The sequence below is a fragment of the Corvus cornix genome, chromosome 14 (genome assembly GCF_000738735.6).
Source record: "Corvus cornix cornix isolate S_Up_H32 chromosome 14, ASM73873v5, whole genome shotgun sequence".
Classification (NCBI taxonomy): Eukaryota; Metazoa; Chordata; class Aves; order Passeriformes; family Corvidae; genus Corvus; species Corvus cornix.
The window spans coordinates 144713-168122 of record NC_046344.1 but is presented as its reverse complement, the minus strand read 5'-3'; the positions used below and the strand labels follow the sequence as shown (position 1 = coordinate 168122).

General features: G+C 42.1%; 2 protein-coding genes across 4 annotated transcripts; one reads left to right on the top strand and one right to left on the bottom strand.

Annotated features, from left to right (window-relative positions):
* Positions 1-272: 272 nt before the first annotated feature.
* NSMCE1 (NSE1 homolog, SMC5-SMC6 complex component) lies at positions 273-8366 on the bottom strand. Its single transcript, XM_039559982.1, has 9 exons — positions 7958-8366; positions 6782-6857; positions 4776-4897; positions 3874-3951; positions 2985-3131; positions 1909-2025; positions 1680-1739; positions 930-1050; positions 273-489 (listed from the first exon to the last, which is right to left on the bottom strand). The coding sequence occupies exons 2-9, from the start codon at positions 6849-6851 to the stop codon at positions 416-418; spliced, it is 789 nt and encodes a 262-aa protein (XP_039415916.1). The 5' UTR covers positions 6852-6857; positions 7958-8366; the 3' UTR covers positions 273-415.
* Positions 8058-21809, top strand: IL4R (interleukin 4 receptor). 3 transcript variants are annotated; one of them, XM_039559970.1, is made up of 10 exons: positions 8058-8146; positions 11119-11232; positions 14670-14811; positions 15680-15831; positions 16893-17047; positions 17627-17783; positions 18560-18659; positions 19245-19314; positions 19453-19529; positions 19630-21809. In XM_039559970.1, the coding sequence occupies exons 2-10, from the start codon at positions 11163-11165 to the stop codon at positions 21752-21754; spliced, it is 3048 nt and encodes a 1015-aa protein (XP_039415904.1). In that variant the 5' UTR covers positions 8058-8146; positions 11119-11162; the 3' UTR covers positions 21755-21809. The 3 variants fall into 3 exon arrangements, with proteins under 3 accessions (XP_039415904.1, XP_039415905.1, XP_010390832.1); XM_039559971.1 differs by lacking the exon at positions 8058-8146 and adding an exon at positions 8280-8366; XM_010392530.3 differs by lacking the exons at positions 8058-8146; positions 15680-15831 and having other exon boundaries at positions 11149-11232.
* The last annotated feature ends 1601 nt before the right edge of the window (positions 21810-23410 follow it).

Genomic DNA, 23410 nt, shown 5'->3' with positions numbered 1-23410 from the left:
AGAGATTCAGCCAGCTGCCTTGCACATACTGCACTGATTTTTCACCTGCTTGAGGTGCTACAGCAGGTGTCATTTCCACTGTGCACCTGAATTTGTACTGTCCCTGTACAAACAGGGAGCACTTGCTGAGAAAGGCTTCTTTCAAGAGTTCAGCTGCATAAATCAGCTTGCAGGACCAACTAAAACATTTGCATCTTTCATCCCCAAACATGCACTGAGAGTCCCAACCCAAGAATATGGAGAATTACAAACACAAAACAGGAAGGCAGGCATTACTGTGAACAGGGAGGTCAGCGACAGTTTTATTTTAAGATTCTTAGAACTTTAGAAAATGAGTACACTGACCACTGTTACTAATGGATACAATACAGTCTGGCTGTTCTGCCAGAGTGGGGGCAAACAGATGTCACTGTCATCAAGTTTTACTGGCATCATCTAGGGCCAAGAATGGAGTTCTGTGGTGGGTCTGGGAGCCCATCCGACTCATCCCTGCAAAGAAAGCTAAAGGTTAATGGACAACACAGAAAAAAGAATAATATTGTATAACCTCCCTTTCGAAAATGCTTTGTATATTCCCGTGTTGCTGTTCACAATGTCCCATTTCCCTGGACAAATGGAGGAATTCCAAAGAGATTCTTAGAAGCTTGGTATTTCCAGAAGTTTTAGTGTCATGGTTGTGTCTCTATTCCCCCCCACCTCCTAAAGATAGTTATAAAAAAACATGCGCAGGGTCTTCTATGCCCCTGTGGCACTCTTTGGGCACTGTGGGGGCTCAATACTGCCTATGTGTGGTTTAGTGTCTGAAACATACCGCTGAAGTCAGAAATGGCTGATACAGTTACAAATAATACAGCCAGTGCCACTGAACATCACAGCCCATTCCCTAGTATTATTACATTCAATTTTTTTAAAAATAGGTTGCTTGGTACCTGGGATGTCACAAGACCAGAATTCATTACACTTGGGACAGCGGGGTTCAGCCTGAGCTCTGAAGTACTTTCTGACACAAGGTAAGTGCATTCCAATTCCACAGGATTCACATACTTGGCTCTGAAATCAGGAGTGTTGATTCAGAAAATCTTTCTAACCTGTCCTTCCATTTAAGAGAAAGTTGTTACAAAGGGCAGCAGATACGCAACGCTTTGTTCCAAAGAATGGTTCCCACAATACAGGTGGTGGACACACTCAACAGTCAATGGTGGTAAAGGGTAAAAGGAGGTATATGGACAAAATCTAGCTTGAAAGACAACAGTTTCAGTACAATAAAGGAGACCAATTAGGATGGAAAAAGTAACATGGAAGCATGTTAGTTGGGCAGATCAGAAGATGCAGGCTCACAGAGCAAGAAAACATAGCAGTTTTGGAATAGGAATCCAGGCTGTAACTACTTAAGACTGAACTGGTAACGTCCCAGTTATCAAAACACAGTGCTTTAGTATGCTCTACATAGCACATGTGCTCCTTCTGAGGTTCAAACACAAGCAATTCCTGAATTAAAATCCCAGGACCAAGAGTGAACGTGTCACACGATGACATCTGTTGGTAAGACCCAAAGAGGACACTGCTAACACCTCATTGCTAAACCTCTTTCAGCATCAGGGGTTCATCTCTAACATGCTGGTTTGGAAAGCCAGACAGCACAACCACGAATCTCATTGCAGGAGTGCACTTTCCCTAACCTTATACGTGGAGACACTGCTCCAAGACAATTTTATTTCTAAAGACAGAAGATAAAATGCCTGAAAAGAAAAAAAAAAAAAAAAAGGTTTTTTTTCAAAATACACGAGCACCATGACCAGATTACAAGACCAAGATTTTTTTAGTGCCTACCTACTACCCAAGGGAAAGTACCACAAACCTCAGCTATGATGACACAAGTCCATTGGAGGAGGTGGTCAAATGTGTTACCTGGATGGCGAGGCTGTGACAGATGTTACATTTCCTTGCCACATCCTGGTAGTTGCTGAGAATGTACTGTTCCATCTCAATTATGCAACGAGTATGCAGAGTATATTCTCCATTTTTCTAAGGAAACAAATGTTGAGATGAGGAATTTCTTTAAATTCCTTTTACGTTTTTTGACTGCTAACCACTTATTAACAAGCCACTTTTTTCTACCGTCATGAAATTATTGTGCTGGTACAATGCAATACCAGAACACTTTTGAAATAGCAGAACCCCTTTGGTTTAGAGGAGCAGAATAAAGATCCCACACCTTTAACAGAGATCTAGTCCTTGAAAAGCACAGATGAGCAAGCATGTGTGCCTTAACAGAGGCATGCTGTTTTGGGACTCTCCATTTATATATTAAGAGAAAATTCTCCCAGCTTTCGAGAAAATCTAGGCATTTCCTGCTTGAGGTATCTTTGGAAATCTCTGTCAAATCAACTTAACATGCAAGTAACTGTGTGGCAGCAGGCTGGAGATCTATGATGCAATGACTCCAGCAGACAAGGGATTAAGGTCTCATTTAGCAAGCAATTGCAGTGTCCACATGGTGAGCTCATCTCCACTGCTCCCTCATAAAATAAAACAGGTGTAACCATGTGCACAGTGGCCCATGCATTTCTGGTAGAGGAGTTTTCAACATGTCTGGCCTTACTCCTTTTCAGGAAATTGTAAACGTAACTAACAGCACTGATCACTGTGAAGAGCTTTCCCCAGCTCTTGTTCCAGGTTGAAGGATGCTGTGCTGTTGTGTACAAAGGATGTCCGTGTGTCACTGGGCAGGACTGGACACATGAACCCACCTGGCTCAGGTACAAGAAATTGAAACCATATAGTCCTGCACAGACCTACCCAAGGACTTCTTCCTTGTAAGTCTCCTTCCTTTTCTGCAAAAATCACTGGAGCAGCAATAAGCATGGGCCCCATAAGACCATTTTTGCCATCAGTCATTCAAGAAGACCTCCAGTTTCAGCTACCACATCCATAAGAACATGGTAGCTGGACCTACTGAACTACGAACACTTGAATGCAGTTACCTCAGAGAGCCACTTGTCCTCCACAAAAACTTTCAGCACTTGTTCTGCTTCCTTTTTCTTCATTTTCTTTGTCTTAAGTTGGTCTGCCAAGTTTAAAATATCTGTAGATGAGGCAAACCCATTTTCTGATAAAATTATTAGGTCCATCTACAGGAAGAAACATTACGAAGTATTAGAAACACTGCAATTAGGCAGACATACCTTATAGTAACGTGCTGATGTGCATTTTTATAGCATCCACGTAAGTGAGAGATACTACAGTATATGGCTTGAACCAGAATTGTAAAACAAAGGCCAAAAGCTGAAACAATCACTGTCCCCTTGATAGTTTCCATCTCTGGAAAGAAAACATTTCCACAAATAGAAGAGCTGCCTAAGTGCATTCAGGGACCCCTGGACACACTCAAGTGGTGAGAGATCCGTTTCTTTTTATCTGCTCTTTATTGAAGTTCTTTTCAGGAAAGACCTCAATAACCATAGGCAAATGTTTATATTCAAATCAGCAAATTCATTTTGTGTGTTACTAGCATTAAAAACTACTGTATATGACTAAACTACGGAAGCCAGTGAAAAACTCAGCAATCATGACTGAAAATCCTGAACAAATTGCTTTTGTTTGTGTAACTGAAAGCAGATGTGTTGTGTCCCTAACCCCAAGGAGCCCTTCCCTGGTGCTGATACTGCCTTACCCATAACTGATTTACAAGAGCAAATCATTACTTGCACACACTTTCATCCCCGCCCACCCCACCCATCTAATCTCAGATAAATTTAGGTAAAATGGCAACTACTTCCTCAACCACATCTCCATTCATTTCCATTTTCATTAATTTTAAGATGATAACTTCCCAAATAATATGATTTACTAAGTGGTAAGTGACATACTTACTGTTTTTCTGAACAATTCTAATTCAATTTCTGTATAGTCAGATGCCATTTTAGTTACTTCAGTTTCCGCCAAATTCACCTAAAAAAAAAAAATAAACTGATATACAAAAGTGCCATTGTAGTTGTATACCAGAAACTGTAAAGGACCCTGTGAGGTAAAGAATACATCATCTTACAATTAACATAAATGTTAGTTCTTTGAGGGGCACTTGATCATATTCAAGTTCTTTCTTTACAAGCCCTGATCTTCCAACCACAAATTCTCCACAGCTTCCTCTGCCCAGGCAAAGCCATTCAACAACCCAAGCTCCCAGAACTGACACAGAGTGCTGCAGCAGAGCTGACACCTCACACCAGGCCCAGTGCAAGACAGCAGCAGAAACTATGCTATCAGTCACCTTTTTTTTCACTGTGAAAAACAGTTGCCCATGTTTTCTACTCTTATTGCACATGCTACTACTATTAACTGTTAGCTCAACTTAACTGGCAAAAGGAAAGTCTAAAAGCAGCAGCTAATGTTAGAATACCTCCTGTATGGCCTTTGGAAATTACTAGATAACCTTCCTTCTCTGACATGCACATTGTACATCATCTGGGGAAACTTCTTATAGGCCCCTCCTCAACAACCCTTTTGTGCTAGGTTGATTTTTGAGTGGGAGAAAAAGAAAGTAATGTTGCACAGCTCTCTGTGTTTTCTAGTTTAAAAATCTGTCTCAAGAAAGAAAGTCTCCTGTGGTAAAGGAATCTCACTTCAGCACTTAAGCAATGTTTATGCTAAGTAACTCCGACACTGCTGTTGTCCTTGCTGCCATGTCCTATTCCCACACACGTGGGCTATGGCAGTTTATCCTCCCAGCAGCTCCTGCAGCCACTGCCAGCCCCACACAAACAGCAGGTACCTACTACAGCATAATGTGCTCTCCCATCATCTTCCGATAGTCCTTTCCGGATCTGCATAAACAAAGGCTGCAGGTGGCTATTAATAGTGCTGATGAAATCGTCCAGTTTATCGTGTGCGTAGTAAACTGAAAATTAATGAGAAAAACCACATACAGAGAAAAGTCAAACAACTACACATCAGGCAGATCTTTTTATGTAGAACATCTTTCCCAAGTAAAAGTGCTAAAACTGTGAGGCAGAATTCAAACAGGAATTCAAACTGTTCTATTCAGCAGACATATCACTTCCTTGTGCTGCTGTCTTGTGGCCCTAAGAGACACTCAGCTCCTTTAAAATCAGTTGACAGAGTCCAGACGTTCTGCCTTGTTTCAGGGAATCCATGGTACTAATCCAATAATTACAGTGACTTGAACTAAGCTAAACTGAAAATAAAACACAACTGGCAAAAAATACTATGCACGATAGAAAAATACACTGACTTGAATTCCTTTACATGCAAGGGATTTCTTGTTTCTGTGTGCTCTGTTTCACAAATAACTGGCATATAAGTGATCAAGTTACATATCAGAAAAGCTAAAATCCTAGTGTTGTAGAAACACAAGTAGTATCTTGAATCATGTTCTATAAACCAAGTAAATACTAGCAGCAGTTTTCTCATACACATAATTAAGATGGACTTTAGAGTCATTCTGTGGAAGCGCATGTGATGGCTCTTGCCTGCACAGCACCAGCACAACCCTCATGTCCATCCAAAACAAGATTTTGTCAGTGGCAGCACTCCTGTTGCCTTCATCAGTCTATGGTTTAAGAACCCGAGCTAAGTAACAGCTCTGTAATTTTAGATAAATGATTCATGTCCCAAAAATACAACCAGTTATCACTAAATTAATCCTGTTCTCAGTCACAGGAGCCCCTCACTCACATAACAGCATTGAACCAAGGTCCCACTCCCAAGCCCCATGGCACTATACACCACAGTGCCAAACAGCACTCACAGGATGCTCCTGGCCAGGACTTCCTGATTCTGATACATGATTCCTTTAGTGAACAAAGCCAACAAACAGCAAGAACAATAAAAAGTAAGTACAATAAGTACTAAGTAAAGTAAGTACAATATTTAAGTGTAATTTTGTCACCTGCTTAGTCTCTGTCAACAGGAAACACTGCACACAGCAGTCAAGAAGCTTTAGTGACAGATCTCAGGGTAAAAGATGAAAGATAGCAGAATACTCTTTTGTACAACAGCTCTAATATTTTAATGTGAGATGAGTGGTTGTTCCAGTAGATCTTATGTGGGAAAAAAAAGGGATAAAAACTCTCCATAAAAAATGAATAGGGGTTAGAGCACACCAAAAGTTGCGCTTCGCAATTTTAGCATCTAAGAAGTAGGTCAGGTTATACTTCCGGACTCAAGAGACACACAAATAGATTACTTCATTCTGACCTTACATCTATGGGTAAGTAGGTACAAATTCACAGAAAACCAGAAGAGTCCCTGCAGAGTGGGTAGCATGGTGACATGGCACAGGGACACTCCTAAGTCTGGCAGGAGCACAGCTTCCAGGACTTGGAATGGACAATACAGTGCAGGTGAGGTGGGAAAAAAGCACAGCAATTCACCAGGAAACCTCATCTCATCCTCACCAAAATGTTTCTGCAGTAGTCACTTCTCCCACAACACCTGAGAGAAATAACTGAAGTGCATTTACTTAAAAGCATTCACTATAGTGAAGTACTTCCAGTACTTCTAAAAAATTTTGTTAAATTATTTATATGTATAACCTATAAACAACGCTGATAAAATAAAAAGTACTATATATGAATCTGGCCTGATTAGAAGTTAGTTTACTCATTGCTATGTTATTTTATCTTTCAGGAAAGAGAGGGAACACTCATATCATTACAGTTTTTAAACTTTTTTTAGCTGGTCCATGCCCTTCAGAAGTCAAATTATTTGTAAGCTGCACCATGAAAAAACCCCAGTTCTTTCATCACCAAGACAGACACACCTTTATCAGTTTCACAGCAGTGCTGGTGTATTTTCCTGGCCTCTGATCCTTCTGTTATTCCATTAGACATCAGAACCTGCAAGAACCGTCGATGAGCATCAGTCATCTGAGCTGCCATCACAGTGTTTCACCAGGCTGCAGGAGGTTTAAGCTGGAATTAATGCACATGTTCATGGAAATTAAGAATACGCAGTCCAAGTGTACACAAGATTTCCATTAAACTCTATTACATTGAATGAGAGCAAAAAAAGCAGATCCCAAGGTCGTCCTCAGAAGGCAGAGGGTGACCAGCTCTGAGGTTCTGGAAGGGTGCAAGAGATAAAGCTCAACTAGTTTTAGCTACAGAAAAGAACAACATAGGCATTTTTGTTACCCAAAATCGGGAATAAAACTCCTAATTAAGAAGCAAGCGATATTTTATTGCAGTACTGGATACACAGAGGAATGACTCCTACTTAACGTGCGTGGTTGGCTCAAGGTGATATATATATTAAGTCGCTTGAGTCTGCACAGTTAGTCTCAGACGGTGTTCTTGGAGGGTCTTTAGGCACCCCTGGTGGTCACTGAGCCTCTAAACTTTGATAATGAGCTTCTCTATACAGTGTGGTTTTAATCGAAGCTGCACAGCATGTTGCTGCGCAAACTGGATTGGGCCGGTTTGACTTGTTACGAACGGTGGGTAGAGAGCTCTCAACGCCCCACCAACCGTTACATAACGTTCCATTAACCGTAACCCCCTCCCACGGCACTCACAACACTGCCATCCCCCAAACCTGAAAATAACACTGCTGGGTGACAAACACACCATCTGTGATTCTACACTGGGTAAAGCTCCTACTCCCCACACAGCCTGATTTGAACACAGTCAATCAGAGCGGGTGACTTTGGACCGAAAATAATCCTGTACAGGTTTCGAAGAACGCCTGAACTAACTAAAGGCAGCTCAGGAAATTCCCTGACCAGCGCACCGACCGACTGCCCGCTTCTGGCTGAGCTCCGGCCCCGCCGCTTCGCCGCCCGCGCGGCCCCGGGCCAGCCGCAGCCCACGAAGGCAACGGCCCAAAAAACCGCCCGGCCCTCGGCCCTGCCGGGACCCACCGGGGCTCACCGGAACCCACCGGAGTTTCCCGGAGCTCCCAACGCAGCACCACCCCCTCACGCCGCCCCCGCACCTACCCGTGCTCGCAGCACCGCCAGGGCCGCGCGCCCCGGCCATCGATGGCCCCGCCCCGGCCCCGCGCCGGCCCCGCCCCGGACGCTCGTTGGCCGTGGGCGGAGGGCGTCGGGCCGGCTCCGGAGCGGCGACGTGTACCGGGTTGGGATCCCCCGGGTGCGGAACCCGGCGCGGGGGCCGGACGAGACAAGGTACGTCCGGCGGCCCCTTCGTCCCGGCGTCAGGACCCGCTCCTTTTCGTTACTTGCGCTTGGCGCGCCGTTTGTGCCGTCTGTGTTTTTCTCCGTGCCGGTTCTGGGAAGGGCGGAAGGTTTGTGCTTCCTCCGGAGCTTGGCCGGGCGGAGATCCCGGGGCCCGTCCTGTGCGGCGGCTGTGGCTGGAGCCCGCGAGAAGCGCTTCTCTTTCCTTGAGGTTGTTTAACTCGGGTGCTCCTTTTACAATATTTTAGGCGGCAGTGGTGTAATTCTCCGAAGTGTCGTTCCTGCCGGCCGTGCTGGGCGGTGGGCGCAGCAGCCCCGCCTATCCCGGGCCCTCGTCCCCGGCCGTGCCCAGCACGGGGCTCGGGCTGCGCCCCCCGTGTGCCCGGAGGCCCGCAGAGCTTCGGAGCGGTTCGTGCTGAGCGCCCGGAAAGGGGCTCAACGCGGCTTCAGAGAGAGCGGTTCCTCATCAGAAGGCATTACACTCTGCGCGGGTTTTCTTTTCAAGGTTTGATACAGAATCTGGTGGTGAACCTTTTGTTTTGCCGTGTACCGCTTGTCTCATTTTATTCAGCGTTTACAGCCAGTGCTTTAAACTAGAGAGTAAGACCAGATGTGCCTCAGTTTTAAAAAGAGCCAGTTTTAAACAGGGAGTGATGCTTCAACTGTACAATTGCAGCAACGGTGCATTAAGCAGTCTTGTGTAATATCTGACCTCTTGGTTTGGGCAGGAATTACTCTTTGCACGTAACAGTTTTGTAGATCATAGCTATTAATGAAATATGACCCTCATTTCCTTAGAAGACCAGACCAAAAGTTAGTACCGTTTTTCTTGAAAGTAAATGAAATCATTTTAATCACATCATATTTTTTTCAAGAAACAGAAAGGTTAAGTGATCAAGGCATGTAGCTTGTACCAGTAATCATGTAGATCTGCTTCTAACCCCTACAGAGATTTCTTTCTTAGTTTTGGGGAAGTCACTTATGTCTTTACAATTTACTTTCCTCAAATATATTGGGATTACTAGGTTTGTTGCAATTTTAGTATTGTCTGTATGTGTTACATACTTTTTAAAAATTGGTATGTCATTGTCTGGTATAATGAAAAACTTAAGAGGAAACAGGCAGAAGAGCTGTGGATGTTTTAAAATTTTCTCCTTTTGCAGTTTCATTAAAACTCTGGCTTAACTCCATTTTCATCCACATGTGCAGATCCATTCTACTGTGAAAAGATGGTTTTGGTCTGCTATCTGCTCCTTTGGACATGCCTACATGGTTCAGGATTCTCTGCCAAAGTTGTAAGAGTTCTAAGAGTTTCTTGGAACTCCAGTCATGCAGCAGTATTACCTAACAGTGGAGAAGAAATGCTTCCTCTCTTGAGAATTCCAGGAAAAGGGGAAATGAAGGAATTTTTTTATGCTGGAGCAGTTGGCTCTTTTTTTCTGAGCAGCAGCAAAGGCGCTTGTGTTCTTTTAAAAAAATGTATTACTGTCCTTATTCACATTTCATCTATTCCCAGATTTTGAAAAAGTCAGCTCTTGAGTAATCGTTTTCTCAAGCTCTTATGAGAAATTTGTCTTTCAGGTTTGTCCTTCATTACTAGATGAGTAGTAACTGCCCCAGAGAAGGTCACAGAAGAGTCTCCAATCTGATGTTCTATTTTCACTAACAATGTCCTTATCCCTTAACTTCTAAGATGGATATTTTCAGACAGACAGACTCGCCTGTTAGACACGTGAAATGTGGTTCTGCTGCTGTGGTTGGCTTGGGGCAGAGAGTATTGAACTGCCATCCACAAATACCTTTCAGTGGTCTTTTCTACTTCAGAATCTGACCAAGCTTCTGCAGAACACCCAACACAATTCACCTGCTGAAGGAGATCTCCTCTCCTCTCCTCACAGAGAGAATCATGAGGCTTTGAAATAAAAACTAGCATACTACCTGGGAGCTCTACAGGTGTAAACAGAACATCTGAAGCTTGCAGGCAGCCAGAACACTGTCCAGACATGGAGGTTAGAAAATTCCAAAAGCATGGGAGGAAGGGACCAAAGGGTTATGTGTTAACAATGTGCTGCTGAACAAATTTTATCCCTCTTTATAATGAATGCAAAACCAAAAGCATATTAGTTAGCGTGATTTCACCTACAAATTTACCAGAATTTTAAATATATCACATCCATTTGTAGTGATACGAAAGCTGGTAGCCATATCTTAGGCATTAAGTAGCTACATTGGTAAAAAAATCTTGGGGACGCTTGCTATTTTAAGTCTTTTTAATTTCTTCTTTAATTTCTTAAGAAATTAATTATTTCATCTGTTTTCAATTTACCTAGACAGTTTTGCTATGCTTAGGGACATAAAAGCTGCATTATTTTCCTTCTCCAAAGCTGTGCTGGTTATATCATGATTAGGCATGAGTTTTACAGCTTCTAATTATTTCATGCTTTAATGAATCTGCATTCTGTTGGAGCACTGCTCAGAGTTCTTTGCTAATTTTTTTTTTATTTTAGGAGGGTGATACTCAGATTGTCAAGGTATTGGTGATAGGACTTGGGGAAAACATTTTAGTCAATAGATCAGACACTTCATTCTTAAATTCTTTTAATTATCTGAGTGGAATCATAGGGCTTTGGTGACAATGTCACTGATTTTGGTCTAGTGCTTACCCTTTTAATTGCCCACATACTAGCAACTTTCCTTTTCTAGTAGCTCAAGAGAGTAGGTCCACTGCCAATGTCAGTCCCATATCCTGTGTAATTTAAATTTTGCAGAAAAGTCCTCTAGATCATTTGTATTCTTATTCTTCTACGTGTCTCATTGTTCCATGAGCTAATTTTAGGGGACAGAGGTGGGAAACAGGTACAGCAGGGGATCTGAATTCTAACATCTAGCAGAGTGGTAGGAAAAACTACACTTTTACCTTAACTGAGACAGGGATGTAAGCTTATTATGTTTTCTGTTGGCAGAATTGCAGCACATTTTTTCCTACTGAACCTGACCAGTGTCAATAATGGCAAGACTCCCAAGTGCTGCACCATATACCCTGTGGATCCTTTTCTTTTCATATACAACAAATGAAGGTATGTTCGTCAATATTTTAAATTATTATACTGAAGTTTTTATTGACAGCATTTTTCCACAACCACTAGGTAACGCTGTTACCACTAATTAACTAATTAACTGCTATAAAATTTGTAACTTCAAATGTCAGAAATATCCCTGTAGTAGAAAAAATTCTTAGATTTTTTTTTCTTTATATTGACCTTTTCTATGTGGGTAAGAAAAATTAGAAATTTACAGAAAGGAGAAACAGGTTTGGAAAGCCATCTCTTCCTTCCCCACTATCTGATCTGCACTGGACACCTCACTGTGAACAAGGTCTCAACGTAGCCCAGGCAGCTCTGCAGGAAGCTTCAGTGTCCCCTGGCTGCTGTGCCTTGTTGGTGGGACCACGAGGGAGCTGTGCTCCCAGAACTGTGCCTGCAGGGCTGCTGTCAGTTTGTGCCCTCCAAAGTCTGCAGAGTGACTGAGCTGGAAACCATAGTTGCCTGGATTAGAAGAGATTTGGCAGGCTGTGTCTGTGGGACATTGCAGCTCTGACGGGCACCTGGAACAGACAAGGGACAGGATCTCCAGTGTGTCCCTTGCTGCCGTGCTGGCAGCCTGCAGATGCGTCCGAGTGCTGCTGCTTCCTTAAGGGTTATTTCATGAGGCTTAGTTGGCAGAAGCTGAATATAAACATGGGTTGTTTTCCTTGCATCTTTTTGATGTTTGATTATAAATACAAATGAGATATATATACTAATGGTTTTAAATAATGCGTTTTTATTTTCTGGAAAATGAATCTCACACTTTGCTTTCTGTATTTTTTTAACTAGTTCTACAGTGGTCTATGGTTTCTTATATCTCATTTTGTTTTGTTATATGAAGCAAACCAAAACAGTTAAAAGACAATTTAAAATACCCTGTCTCTAAAAAAAGAAGGTTTAATAGCTACTGTCTTACATACTATGAAATAGTGCAATTTGAATTCATGAGAAGGATCAAGATTTGCAAGAGCACATTGGCGGGGTTGTCTGATCTAGGTAATCCCACCATTTGATTTCCCTAAATGATCTTTATCTAAGTTTAATTTTATAGTGTTTACTTTGGGTTAGTTTGCCTAGTTAACTGCACATTTTAAGTTTCTTCCTCATCGTGTACTCTTTGAGGATTAAAAAAGAAATTCAATATTTCAGTTCCCTTTTTTAAATACATAAACTCAAAACAAACCCTGTACCGTCTATGGTTTCAAAAGGAAACTCTCAAATATCTGAGCTTTTTAAAAAAAATATGGTGTACCAGAGATGGAAAAGCGAGAAGGTGACAGGAAAAGAGCAGAGAATATAATTCAGAGTTCTGAAAAGACATGAGGGCACTGAATGGCAAGATAAAGTAAAACTGTTAGTCATCATAGCTTAACACAGCAGGAGGAGCTTCATTTAATTGGAGTATTCTTGAAAGTGTAAGATGATTAACACATTGAAAAATAATGTCATTCATCTTTAAGGGCCTTAAATTGATAGTACTTCTGTTAAAAGTACATTTTAAAGTGAATAAAGGAAACTAGCAATAAAATTACAAATGGCAACCAAATATAAACAACATCACCAGGATAATGATTATTGTAAAATAAAAAGGAGTGTGACTGTTAAAGTGTTGCAGAAGTTTGACTTGCTGCTTTTTGGATGAGTTTTAAAGAATTGGGTCAGAAAAAAAGGAACCTAACATGCTACTGCCATCTAGGAAGGACATAATAGCAATAGTTCTTACCTACAAGATAAATATGTAGCTTTATTAACTAAACCAAAACATTTTCTAAGTATTTGAACACTAATGAAACCATGAATTGCAATCAGTTCTAGATTTATAAGTAGTCAATCTATCAGACAACTTAGAATCCAAATTTTATAGATCCCATTGTGCTATATATCATGTCCACTAAAAGGTATCTGACCATCACATTTTACACTTGCAGATCCTGTACTGTAGCAGAGTATGCAGAAGTTGGATCATAATAAATAACACAAGTGGACTACAGAAAAACAGAAATGTAGGGAAGATAAAATGAAATTAGGTACTTTCAGAAAAAAGCTTGGAAGGAATAATCTGAAATTTAGGTACCCGTTGGAAGGAATAAGCCTGTGAAGCAGAAGTGGCTGAAGGACAGCAACCTTGCAGGATGTGAATTGTTGGCAACTGAGTCTTGAATTTGCAATGTAAATGACCAGCATAGAAAGTTGGTAATGCACTGGGCCACGTACACAAAATTTGGTCTTGTATAATTGCCACAGAAAACCTTCTAGCAGAATCCTTTTGGAAATTCTCAGAAAATCTTAATTAATAGGATTCAAAAAACCAGTCAAAGCTATTTTAAATTTTTTACAGGAAATTGACATGTAAAGCAGAAAAGGATTTATATTTGTACAGCTTGTGCAAGAAAAGGGGGATACTGTTATTATTTACCTGTGAAAGAGAAGTCAAACATCAGAAAAGGGAAATAATTGTCTTGGATGATAAAAGTATTAGCGATTTCTGACTGCTTTGCTGAGAAATTATCACATTCCAGGGTCCAGTACCATGGTTGGCATACTGTTAGTCCAAATAAAAGCATGACCTTACTGTCACCTAGCTTCTCCTCTTCTGTTCTGTGTATCACTCATGTGGAGCACATTGAAATAAAGGAAAGCGAGGCTGGAAGGGGTACTGGGGATTGTGTATTCCATTTCCGCTTCCAGTTATAACAAACTGTATATTCTATTTTTTGCTTAAATACTGCCAGTGAAAATAGTTATAAATTTGGAGTGCAAAGACTTTGGGCTTTCGTATACCTGCTCAGTGCCTGGCTCTGTGTGACTCTTAATTTCTCCTGGGTCTTGAATGCTCTCATAACAATGACAAGTAGAAGACAGAACGGGAAGTAGTGAGTGAGATGAAGTAAAGCTATATACTAGAAGAAAGACTGTGGCAGGACGATCTTCTAAGCACTGGGAAGCTGCTCTGGGGAGGCAGAAGTTGTGCGTTTGGGAAGCTTAGAACCATTGTAGGTAAAGCATGAGTCATGACTGTAAGCAGTGATCCTGCTCTGACTGTTAATTATCTGCATTTTGGGTTTTGAACCTTTTGTACTTAATAGGTGGGATTATGCTGTTTTGTAATTTAATGTTTATGTGTTTTAAATAGGGCTATTGGAATCGGATTTTCTGTTTTTGGAAGTCTATGTTGGCTGAGATGTGCCTTTCTATCTCAATATTACTACTGCAGACTCTTCCTCTCCAGGATGGTAGAGATTGTCTCCAGAAAGGTGGAGACAGTCTGAGTGCCACTCTTTACATTTGCCCAGACACAAAAAATAACAATGTTCTTACTTAATCTGTAGGGGTGTGGCAGCTCTGTTCAGATGGAAAAGTTGATGTGTCTGTGTAGTCCAATGGTCTTCTGATTCTCTTGCTTCTCATTGTATGCTGCTTTTCTCTAGTTATGACTGCAGGACACATACAAGAATTTGCATGCTTCACTGACTATGACAAAGAGCTGGTTTGTCACTGGAAGGTGCCTGCACAAACTAATTGCTCCAAAGAATTCCTGCTCTACTACAGCAAGGAAACTTCTTCTGTGTCGTAAGTGTTTAATAAGATGTTACACTGCCATTGTTAGGCTTCATATATCCTGTAGCCACTATTGGCTTTAATTCCCTCCCTCTACTGTGGGTGTCTGGGACAAAATGTAGTTCAGATTATTCCTCTTAAAGTAAAATGGATTCTTTTCCTTTTTAGTAAAATGGGTTTCTGCAATTAACAGCACTCCCTGTTCGGTGGTCTACTCTTCTGTAGAACTTTATGCACTCTTAGTACAGAGGAGGGATCAAGTCCTACTGGTAGGAGTGGTAGGGCTCTTAGAAGTTTACAAAACCTTAATTCATGCAAAATGTTACCTTCTTCATGAGAAATCTTACGTGATTCACCAGTCTGTAGCCTGTGTGAAAGATACTCTCTGCTGGAGTGCAGGTAATTGTCTCTGCATACAGTCTAACTCCTTGTTCAGGCACAGACTGTTGTCCTTGTTCTGAGCAGGGCCAGTCATCATCTCTTACAAAAGAAGATGCATCTGGGTTCTCCTGTTCCTCTCTGTAGGATTTCACCACACTGACATTCAAATAACCTTGCTCATACACTGCAATAAGCCTGTTCCTGTACTAACAAGCTGTTAGTATGTTCCTTTAGAGGCTGAAGTGTGACAAAGGGTCGTATTTGGGATCAATCCTTAGCTTTTCTGTCAAGTTTTTCATTTGTGCGATACAGATATCCAGGGGATGTCTAGGGAGGGTGGGTTGTTTGGGGATCTCAGTTTTGCCTTGGAAACATTTCTGGGAACTGACTTGTCTCAGCTTTGATTAGTTCTGCATGTTGGGAAACTTGATTTCACCTTTTCAAGGAATAGTGTGTCACATTCTCTTAAACATCCCATAATTTTGTGCCTGTTTTTCAGAAACATGTGTGTTCCTGAGAATGAAAAAGACAGTTTAAGGTGCACTTGCACAATATATCCAGATTATTTTGTATCAGGCCTCACATATATTCTAGCCCTACAATTCAATGGGACTGATATGTGGAATTACAATGTTACACCAGCCCTTGTTGGTAAGAACTTGTTTACTTTGTCACTGGTGCATCTGGTTCCAGGCTTTGCAATCTTAGCTAACTTCTCATTCATGTCACCAGAACAGTTTTTGCTTATCAGAGGTGGAAAGTGTCATGGTAGCTTAAATGCAAAATCAATTTGTTTTAGCAACCTTATTCTGGATTAGATTCTTAAGGAATGAATATAATGGGGAAAGCAGAGAGTGATTCTTCCTCTAGCTGTTCCCTCTCAGCTGCAAGCAAACTCAGCAGGAGTTTGGGAGTTTAGATTATCTTTAGTGCATTTTATTTGTGGTTTACAGGATGAAGAGGAATTATGCTGCTTTCAGTTTCTAGAAAGAAACTAGGCTATCCCTACTGGAATTCCTCCCATTCCTGTCTCTGTCGTACTCCGATTTTTCATGCTAGTTGAATCATGCTACATGAGCAGAAGGTTTTTTACAGTAATTGCTGTTGGATTTTAACAGCCAGTGATAAAATGTTAAAGAGACTGCTCCTAAACAGGACAGTGTAGACACAGTTCATGTCTCTGCCTAGGCCCCCAGTTTGGTCAGAACAGTATGCTTGTTGGTTACGCCTGTCACATTTTGAACACTTAGAGAAACCATTTTAATACCTTAGGCAGGCTGAGGAGCTGGTTCTCTTCAGAATACTTGATTGATGCTGCTACTTATCTGCCAAATAAGCAGAAGTTCACATTGATTTCCAAGAGACAGGGAGCCAGGACAGCTTGCCTGTGACATTGGAGCTCTGTGCCCCCCTGCCACACAGCTGCTACTGTCAGGGCGCAGGTTGTTCCCGTTTCTCCAGGGTGAAAGCTGCATCCAGTGCACCAAAAGGCCATGCCTTCAGTTTGTTCAGCCAGCTTGAAGAATCAGTGCTTGTTAATGAATACCCTGAAGTTGCTCTGGTTTGGCTTCTCTATCCTTGTGCTACAGCATAGTGAAAAGAGCTAAGTGCATAGACTACAATGATATTCTGGTCTCTGGTGAATACTTCTCTCTCTGCTTCTCTCTATCAGTACTCTCCCATTACCCTGTTCTGTATTTTTTAACATACAGTTAAGCCGAGGGCCCCCAAAAATCTTGCCATTGAGAAAGCTGAAAATGGTAACTTCAATCTGAGTTGGGAGGAGAGCTACTCTCCTCCATCCTTGCTCTCTGGACAGCCAGTCATCTATGAAGTGAAATACTGGAGGAAGCAGCACCCAACAGAGGTAAGAGACACCCAGTCTCTTCATTTTCTGTCTCCAGAGCTTTCAAGTTTAAAAAGTCCTCTAAAAAGTCACTTCATGAATACTAGTATAAGGGCCAGCAGGAGCAAGTCCCACAGTGTTCCTGATTACACATTTGCCACAGTTCACTTTGCCCCAGGATGGTTCAGCTGGATGTCAGAGGATTGAAACTCTTCTGACTGCCACCCCAAAATAGTCTGCTGCTTGCAGTAGACAGGGCAGAGATTGAAAATACAATGCTTCTGTTGCCTGAACTTCATTTGATCCTTAGACATCAGGAAGCTGGATGTTGGTGGCTTTGTGGGGGAGGTGAGGCACTTCAAACACTCTTCTGAATAATCCAGCATTTCTGGGCTGGGCCTCTTCTGGTAGAGGAACGTGCATGGGGGCATGTAACAAATACCACCTGCTGATGACATGAACTGCAATATCATACACAGTCATTCATTTGTTCATTTGTGAAAGGTCACTGAAACACACAACACTATTGGTATTTAGTTGCTGTCACTAACCCTTCACCTTATAAAGAAATCAAAATCAACTTTCTCACTTTCTTTTCAGATTTCTGTAAAAGCAATTAACTACCAGACAAAAAGCTTTGAGATTACTGCAAGGTCCTTGAAGAGAGGCTTTGATTACGTTGCAAGTCTCAGGTGTAACTACACAGACTACCCAGCCTACTGGAGTGAATGGAGTGAAGAAGTTGAATTTCACTGTGGTAATAGTGTCAGAAATAGCAGCTCGGTAAAAGAATGGTATAGTCTTTCATACTCTGCTGCTCTCTTGGAGGAGAGCTATGGACTCATCATCTTCATCATTTTGAATGTAATGTGAATACATCTGTAAAGGCTTCCAAAGACACTAAACGTAGATAGGCAACTCCTTTGGAAACTAAGGAAGAGAAGACCAAGGGAGGTTGGATTGCTTAGCCTTGTGAAAAAAAGGCTGAAAGGGATGTGTTTATTCTGTATAAATATTTCATGAAGTAGACAACAGGGAAGTAGAAGAGATATTTGAGCTAAACAGCAACATTGATGTGAGAGGAAGTGGGTATAAATGAACAATATATATATATATAGGCTGCAAATTAAGCAGTATTTTAACCATCGGAGGTCTGAGGGTTTATAAAAACCCCTGAAGAGCAACAGAGAGAACAAGAAACAGAGCTGCACTACAGTGACAATGATAATTTTAGGCACTGTGTGGTAGGCTTTGTCCCTAAGAGCTGACAGTGGCCTCGCAGTACACATTGGCTCTCCCAGCTCCTGACATGCCCAGTAGCTGACCACAGTACCTGCGCCAGACGGTCTCTGACACACCACACACCATCGCTACTGGCAGCTGTGGGGGTGTGTTGTTTATGTGCTGGAGGCTTTATTTTACATCCTCTAAGAGAGCATTTTTTTAAGCTGCAGCGGAGCAGCAATGAATTTGGTATTGCCAGTGCTTGCATTTAGATGCACATTCACATGTAAATATTTGCTTGTTTAACAGATTACCAGGTGAAGGCTGAAGACATTCTGCAGATGGCTGTGCCCACATCCTGCATACTGATCATGGCAGGATCCATCATTTGTTACTTCTGTTTTACCAAGTAGGTATCCTGCTTCTTACAGAGTTTATAGAGTAACAGTTTATACGGATATCAGTATTGCTATCAATTAGCCGGAATGTCTGGTAGCACAGAAATCTAATATTTTGTGTTTTCTCAGCACCTTTATCTAGCTGTCTGTGAGCAGAGATTTTATAAACACAAGTCAGTTGCACTCTGTCATTTTGTGAATAGTCTTTATTAATCTTACTAGAATAGGCTTGTTATTGTAGGGGGTTGTCAGTTTTGGACCCTGGTCTTTGCTGGAGTTCAAGTAATGATGGCTAAATATCTTTATTTCTTTTAAATTTTTTAAAATGGTAATGTGAAAGTGAGATCCTGTCTGTTTCACACATCATTTTAAATATGATTAGAAGAACAGGTGACTGTCATTGTGCAGAGCAGTCATATACTAAACGTATAAACATCTTTGCACTGGTTTAGTGAAAAGCAGGAGATGCACAAAATGAGCACTTTTTGTTGCTGCAATACAGATGCCTAAGAGGGAAAGGAGAACAGAAGAGGGAAATGTACACTGATTAAGCCCAAGTGCAGTCAAAACAAATAATTTTCATTCTTCTCTTGCAGAGTGAAGAAAGAATGGTGGGATCAAATCCCAAATCCAGCAAAGAGCCATTTGGTTGTAAAAAATGTCAAGGTAATTAAAAAGCTTTGCAAAAAATACTTTTTCCTGATCATCAGAAGTAGAATATGTAATAAATTCTATTGTCTGTCTAGTGCAAAGGATTCTAAATACAATTCATATGAGTCCTAAATCTCATTGTATCTTTATTAGTTTTCAGTTATGTGCTACTTTGATGAAATCAAGTTTCCTTTCCATGACTTAAAGCAGAGTCATATGGATCAACAAATGTAAGTAAGATTAAAAAAAAAATCCTTCTGCTTTACAGCATAAAGTTGTTTCCCGTAACATAAACATTAACTGTCCTTTCCTTTTGACTTCCAAAAACAGAAGTTGCAAGAACTGTCTGGCTCGAAGTTTTTCAAGCCAAAACTTCAAGGGAAAAGATAACATCAGAAATGTTGAGAAATCTTGCAGTTGCCACAGCAGGTCTGGAGAGTGGTTGCCAAAAGGCAGCAGTGCAGTTTTAACCCCTGATACAATACCAGTTGAAGAGTCTATAGAAATCTGTGTATGTTTAACAGACAGTGAAACCGAGAGCCAAGAAGAAACTGGCACCCAGATCACCATGTTTGAGCCTTGTGAGAGCAGCATCGGTGCTTTCAGAGAGCAGCCTGAACACAATGAGTTACTAGCTAATATGTTTGATGCACTCCTGGCAGATGAAAATAACATGCAAGACAATAAAGGCCCAAACATCCCCACAGCTGGGAGGGAAACCTTAGAGAACGTTGGGTCAGAAAATCTATCACAGCAAAATCCAAAGGAAAGTGCAGCTCAGGGTCAGCAACCATGTGATATTTCTCATACAGCTCCCCTTTTCACCAAAGCCTCTCAAGATGACTACAACTGTAGTACAGCCAGCAAAGAGTCAGAACTTTCAGAAGAATCCTTTGAATCTGGCTATCGGAGCTCCAGCATAAATTCTGCTACTCTGGATGCAAGAGATCTTCAACAAATGGTTCATCAAAGCCTTTTTCTATGTAGTTCTGAAAGTGAGCTTGACTCTTGCGTCCTGATCCAGGAATCTACAAATAAATCCTTGTTTGGGACCAAAACAGACAGAATAAACAGCCCTGCAGACAAGAGTTTTGGTACCCTTGTGTCTGCCTCCATGGAGTTGTGTGGTTCTGCCTACAAGAGCTGTGACACCCTTTTGCCTCCCTCCCTGGAGCCCTGTGGCTCTGCCTACAGGAGCTTTAATATGCTTGTGTCTGCATGCAAGGAACCAAGCAGCTCTGCATACAAGAGCTTCAATGCCCTCGTGTCTCAGTCGATGGCTAACAGTAGCCTGACTCCGTGCTTTGAAAGCGTGCGTCCCTCACTGCCTTTGAGACAGTTGTCAGAGATGCTGGAACGCAGCTGCAGAGATCAAAGTGCTCAGCCTGCTAGCAATCAGACATGTTATAACAACTACAGATCTCCTAGCACTGAGCTTGATTTTCCAAACACCTGTTCAGAACATACTGATTTTCTGTCTTCCTCCACACATGCAAATGAAGGTGCTTCAGCTTTTCTATCAGAGGAAGAAATACATAAGCAAGTGATATATAAAAATGTTCAAAAGAAAGCCAATATAATTTCTTGCCCTATTGCACCTTGGCCATCTGGTTATCAGCCTTTTGGTAGTGCAGGTAAATGTAATGGTCTAGACTGTGACAGTAACAATGAGGTTATCTCTACATCACCAAATGAATCCTTCATTAGTCTGTGCAACAACCTGAGTGTAGCACCTCCAGATACTGCAATCTATGAACCTGACCCGAGGATAAAGGACTGTGTGTCTTTGACTGTTCAGGGTTCTGACCGCAGCATTTTCCCAGGTTTAGCATCTAGTGAGAATGACACACAGACTAGTGATGGGAGCCCTTGGATCAACAGCGCTAATGAGCTGTCTGGTGATAGCAATGATGAAAATACCGGAAGAGGTGAACAGCTGTTGCATTTGTTAGAGATGAAATGTCAAGATTTAAACAGCAGAGAAAGAGCTGCAAAGGGGACAAAATGGAAAAGCTTTAACCCTACTGGTAAACTAATGCAAGACGGTGGTGATAACAGACTAAATACTGGCTTCCACTGCCACTCGCACAACCACTTGAGGGAACTTGGAGATGCAGGGGGAAGTGAAGAGGTGCTGAAGCATGCAGAAGGGGGAAGTTGTGGCTCAGCAGCTAGCTTACCAGCATCACTGGACAGTATTGGGCTAAACTTAGACAGAAAAACTGCAGAGCCCCTGGAGCTCCATGTCTCAGACAAGGCATTGCCTTGTCATCTTGTGAGTAACTCCTATCCTTCTGATTCTCACACCACTCACAGTGAGGACTCCAGACTGGCACTTGCAATTAAAAAAAGACCAATAGAACTGTTAAGGGAAAACAGCAGGAAGAATGAGAAAAAAATGAAACTTGTGCAAACCCTTGCCCAAGAGGACAGCTGCTATATGGAGGTAGCCTAGCCACATTTGTCTAGACTGAACTAGTCTTTGGAAATAAACTGTATGGCAAGTTGAATTGTTGCTTGTTATTTCAATCTTGACTGAAGTGAGGGCTGCTATAGGTCACCTATGATTCAGGGGGTTGTAGCACCCATGCCTGCCTGGGACTGGCAGCTGGGACATGATGCAGACCCCTGGGGACCGTTGGGGTTAGCACCCAGCAATGACAGCCAGAGCTCTACAGGGACGAAGTCAGAGCTGGTGTCTCCAGCTGTGAACAATCTCTAAAAGGGAGCAGCAGCTGCAGGAAGCAAGAGTTCTTAGTACAGCTCCTGTGGTTATCGCCCTGGCTGTGTGTTGCTTGGGAAGCACACAAAGGCGATGGGAACATGCTGGCACACCTGAAAGTGGGACATAGGTGCAGGTCCAAAGGGGAGGTGACTGACTTACCACACAGCTTCCATAACTTACTTCTTTTGGGGTGGGGGATGTTGTCCTGTGTGCTTAGCCCTTGCACGGGGTGTATGTTTCTATAGCTGCTAAATCAAGACCTGAAATAAAGATTACCATCATTTGCACTTACACAGTGCTATTATTGGTGATTAGTTTCTTATCTCGTAGAAACAAGTAGAGCTTGTTCCGCAGCTGTAAAAGGAATCAGACATTTCTAAGCAGTGTTTCTTCCCACAAAAATTATCCACGTGTGGTCTGACACTTACCTTTGTGGAATTTTTTTTTTGGCTTCTTGTTCATGTCCAGTGAGAATGGAATGTAGCCTGCACCTTAAAGGCCGTATATACTTGTTGGATAATTATTCAAGAAGTTTTACTGACAACTTCTCTACAGCATAATTATATATTTTGGTGTGGTAAATTCCACCCTCGTATGTTGGCAGTGGCATAAAACAGTTAAGAACCATTAAGTAATGGGGGTTTTCTATTGAAATGTATACATTTATTCTCCTTTAGAAAACTCTGTTTATATTGCCATTCATAGGGAAGGAAACCATAGTGCTAAGCACAGCAACTGGTACCGCAAATCTCTCTTCCAAGTTGCCAAGATACTAGAGGTATCCATGTAGGGACACCAGTGGTGCTTCCTTTCCCTTCTACTCCTGTGCTCTCTCTCTTGCGCTCTTTGTGAAATCCTCCATGAAGGCTTGTGCTTGGCTGGAGAGGTCTGCTCAGGCCACAGTTGGAAAACTTTGCTGCAGCACTTGCTTCTCTGCTGAGCCCCAGCTCCATTCTGTCTTTCCCTGGCTTTTTTCTTCCACATAGCTATGCCCTCCAGTCTGCACATTTCCGTAAGATGGCTTTCTGCGTGGGGTTATTCTTCCCTTTCTCTCCCTTTAGTGTTTCTCTGGTGAAGTGGAACCTAAGTCTCAGAGAAGGGGGATCCCTGTTCCTCTGTCTTTGTATAACTCAGAACTGGAGACAGACAGCAGGGCTGATGGGGGCAACTGTCTGGCTCACCCTCTCCCTGCAACAGGCATAGTGCCTGGCCGTAGTGCGACCTGAGTTCCGTTTTCCATCCTCTATCCCTGCCACTTTTTCCATCCATAGCTATTACCAGGCTATGAGACCCAGGTGGGTTTCAAATGACAGGTTTCTAGCCCAAGCTGGTGATGTGCCCCTTGGGCAGTGAGTGGTAGTTGTGACTTCAAGCTGGCAGTGAGGG

Excerpts from the sequence above, each read along its gene's own strand:
- NSMCE1 (XM_039559982.1), bottom strand. The coding sequence starts at position 6,851 with ATGTCTAATGGAATAACAGAAGGATCAGAGGCCAGGAAAATACACCAG. Across the intron at positions 4,898-6,781 it reads CTGCTGTGAAACTGATAAAG|TTTACTACGCACACGATAAA; the intron begins GTGTGTCTGTCT and ends ATTAATTTTCAG. Across the intron at positions 490-929 it reads CTGGTCTTGTGACATCCCAG|GGATGAGTCGGATGGGCTCC; the intron begins GTACCAAGCAAC and ends CTTTCTTTGCAG.
- IL4R (XM_039559970.1), top strand. The coding sequence starts at position 11,163 with ATGGCAAGACTCCCAAGTGCTGCACCATATACCCTGTGGATCCTTTTC. Across the intron at positions 11,233-14,669 it reads TTCATATACAACAAATGAAG|TTATGACTGCAGGACACATA; the intron begins GTATGTTCGTCA and ends GCTTTTCTCTAG. Across the intron at positions 18,660-19,244 it reads TGTTACTTCTGTTTTACCAA|AGTGAAGAAAGAATGGTGGG; the intron begins GTAGGTATCCTG and ends CTTCTCTTGCAG.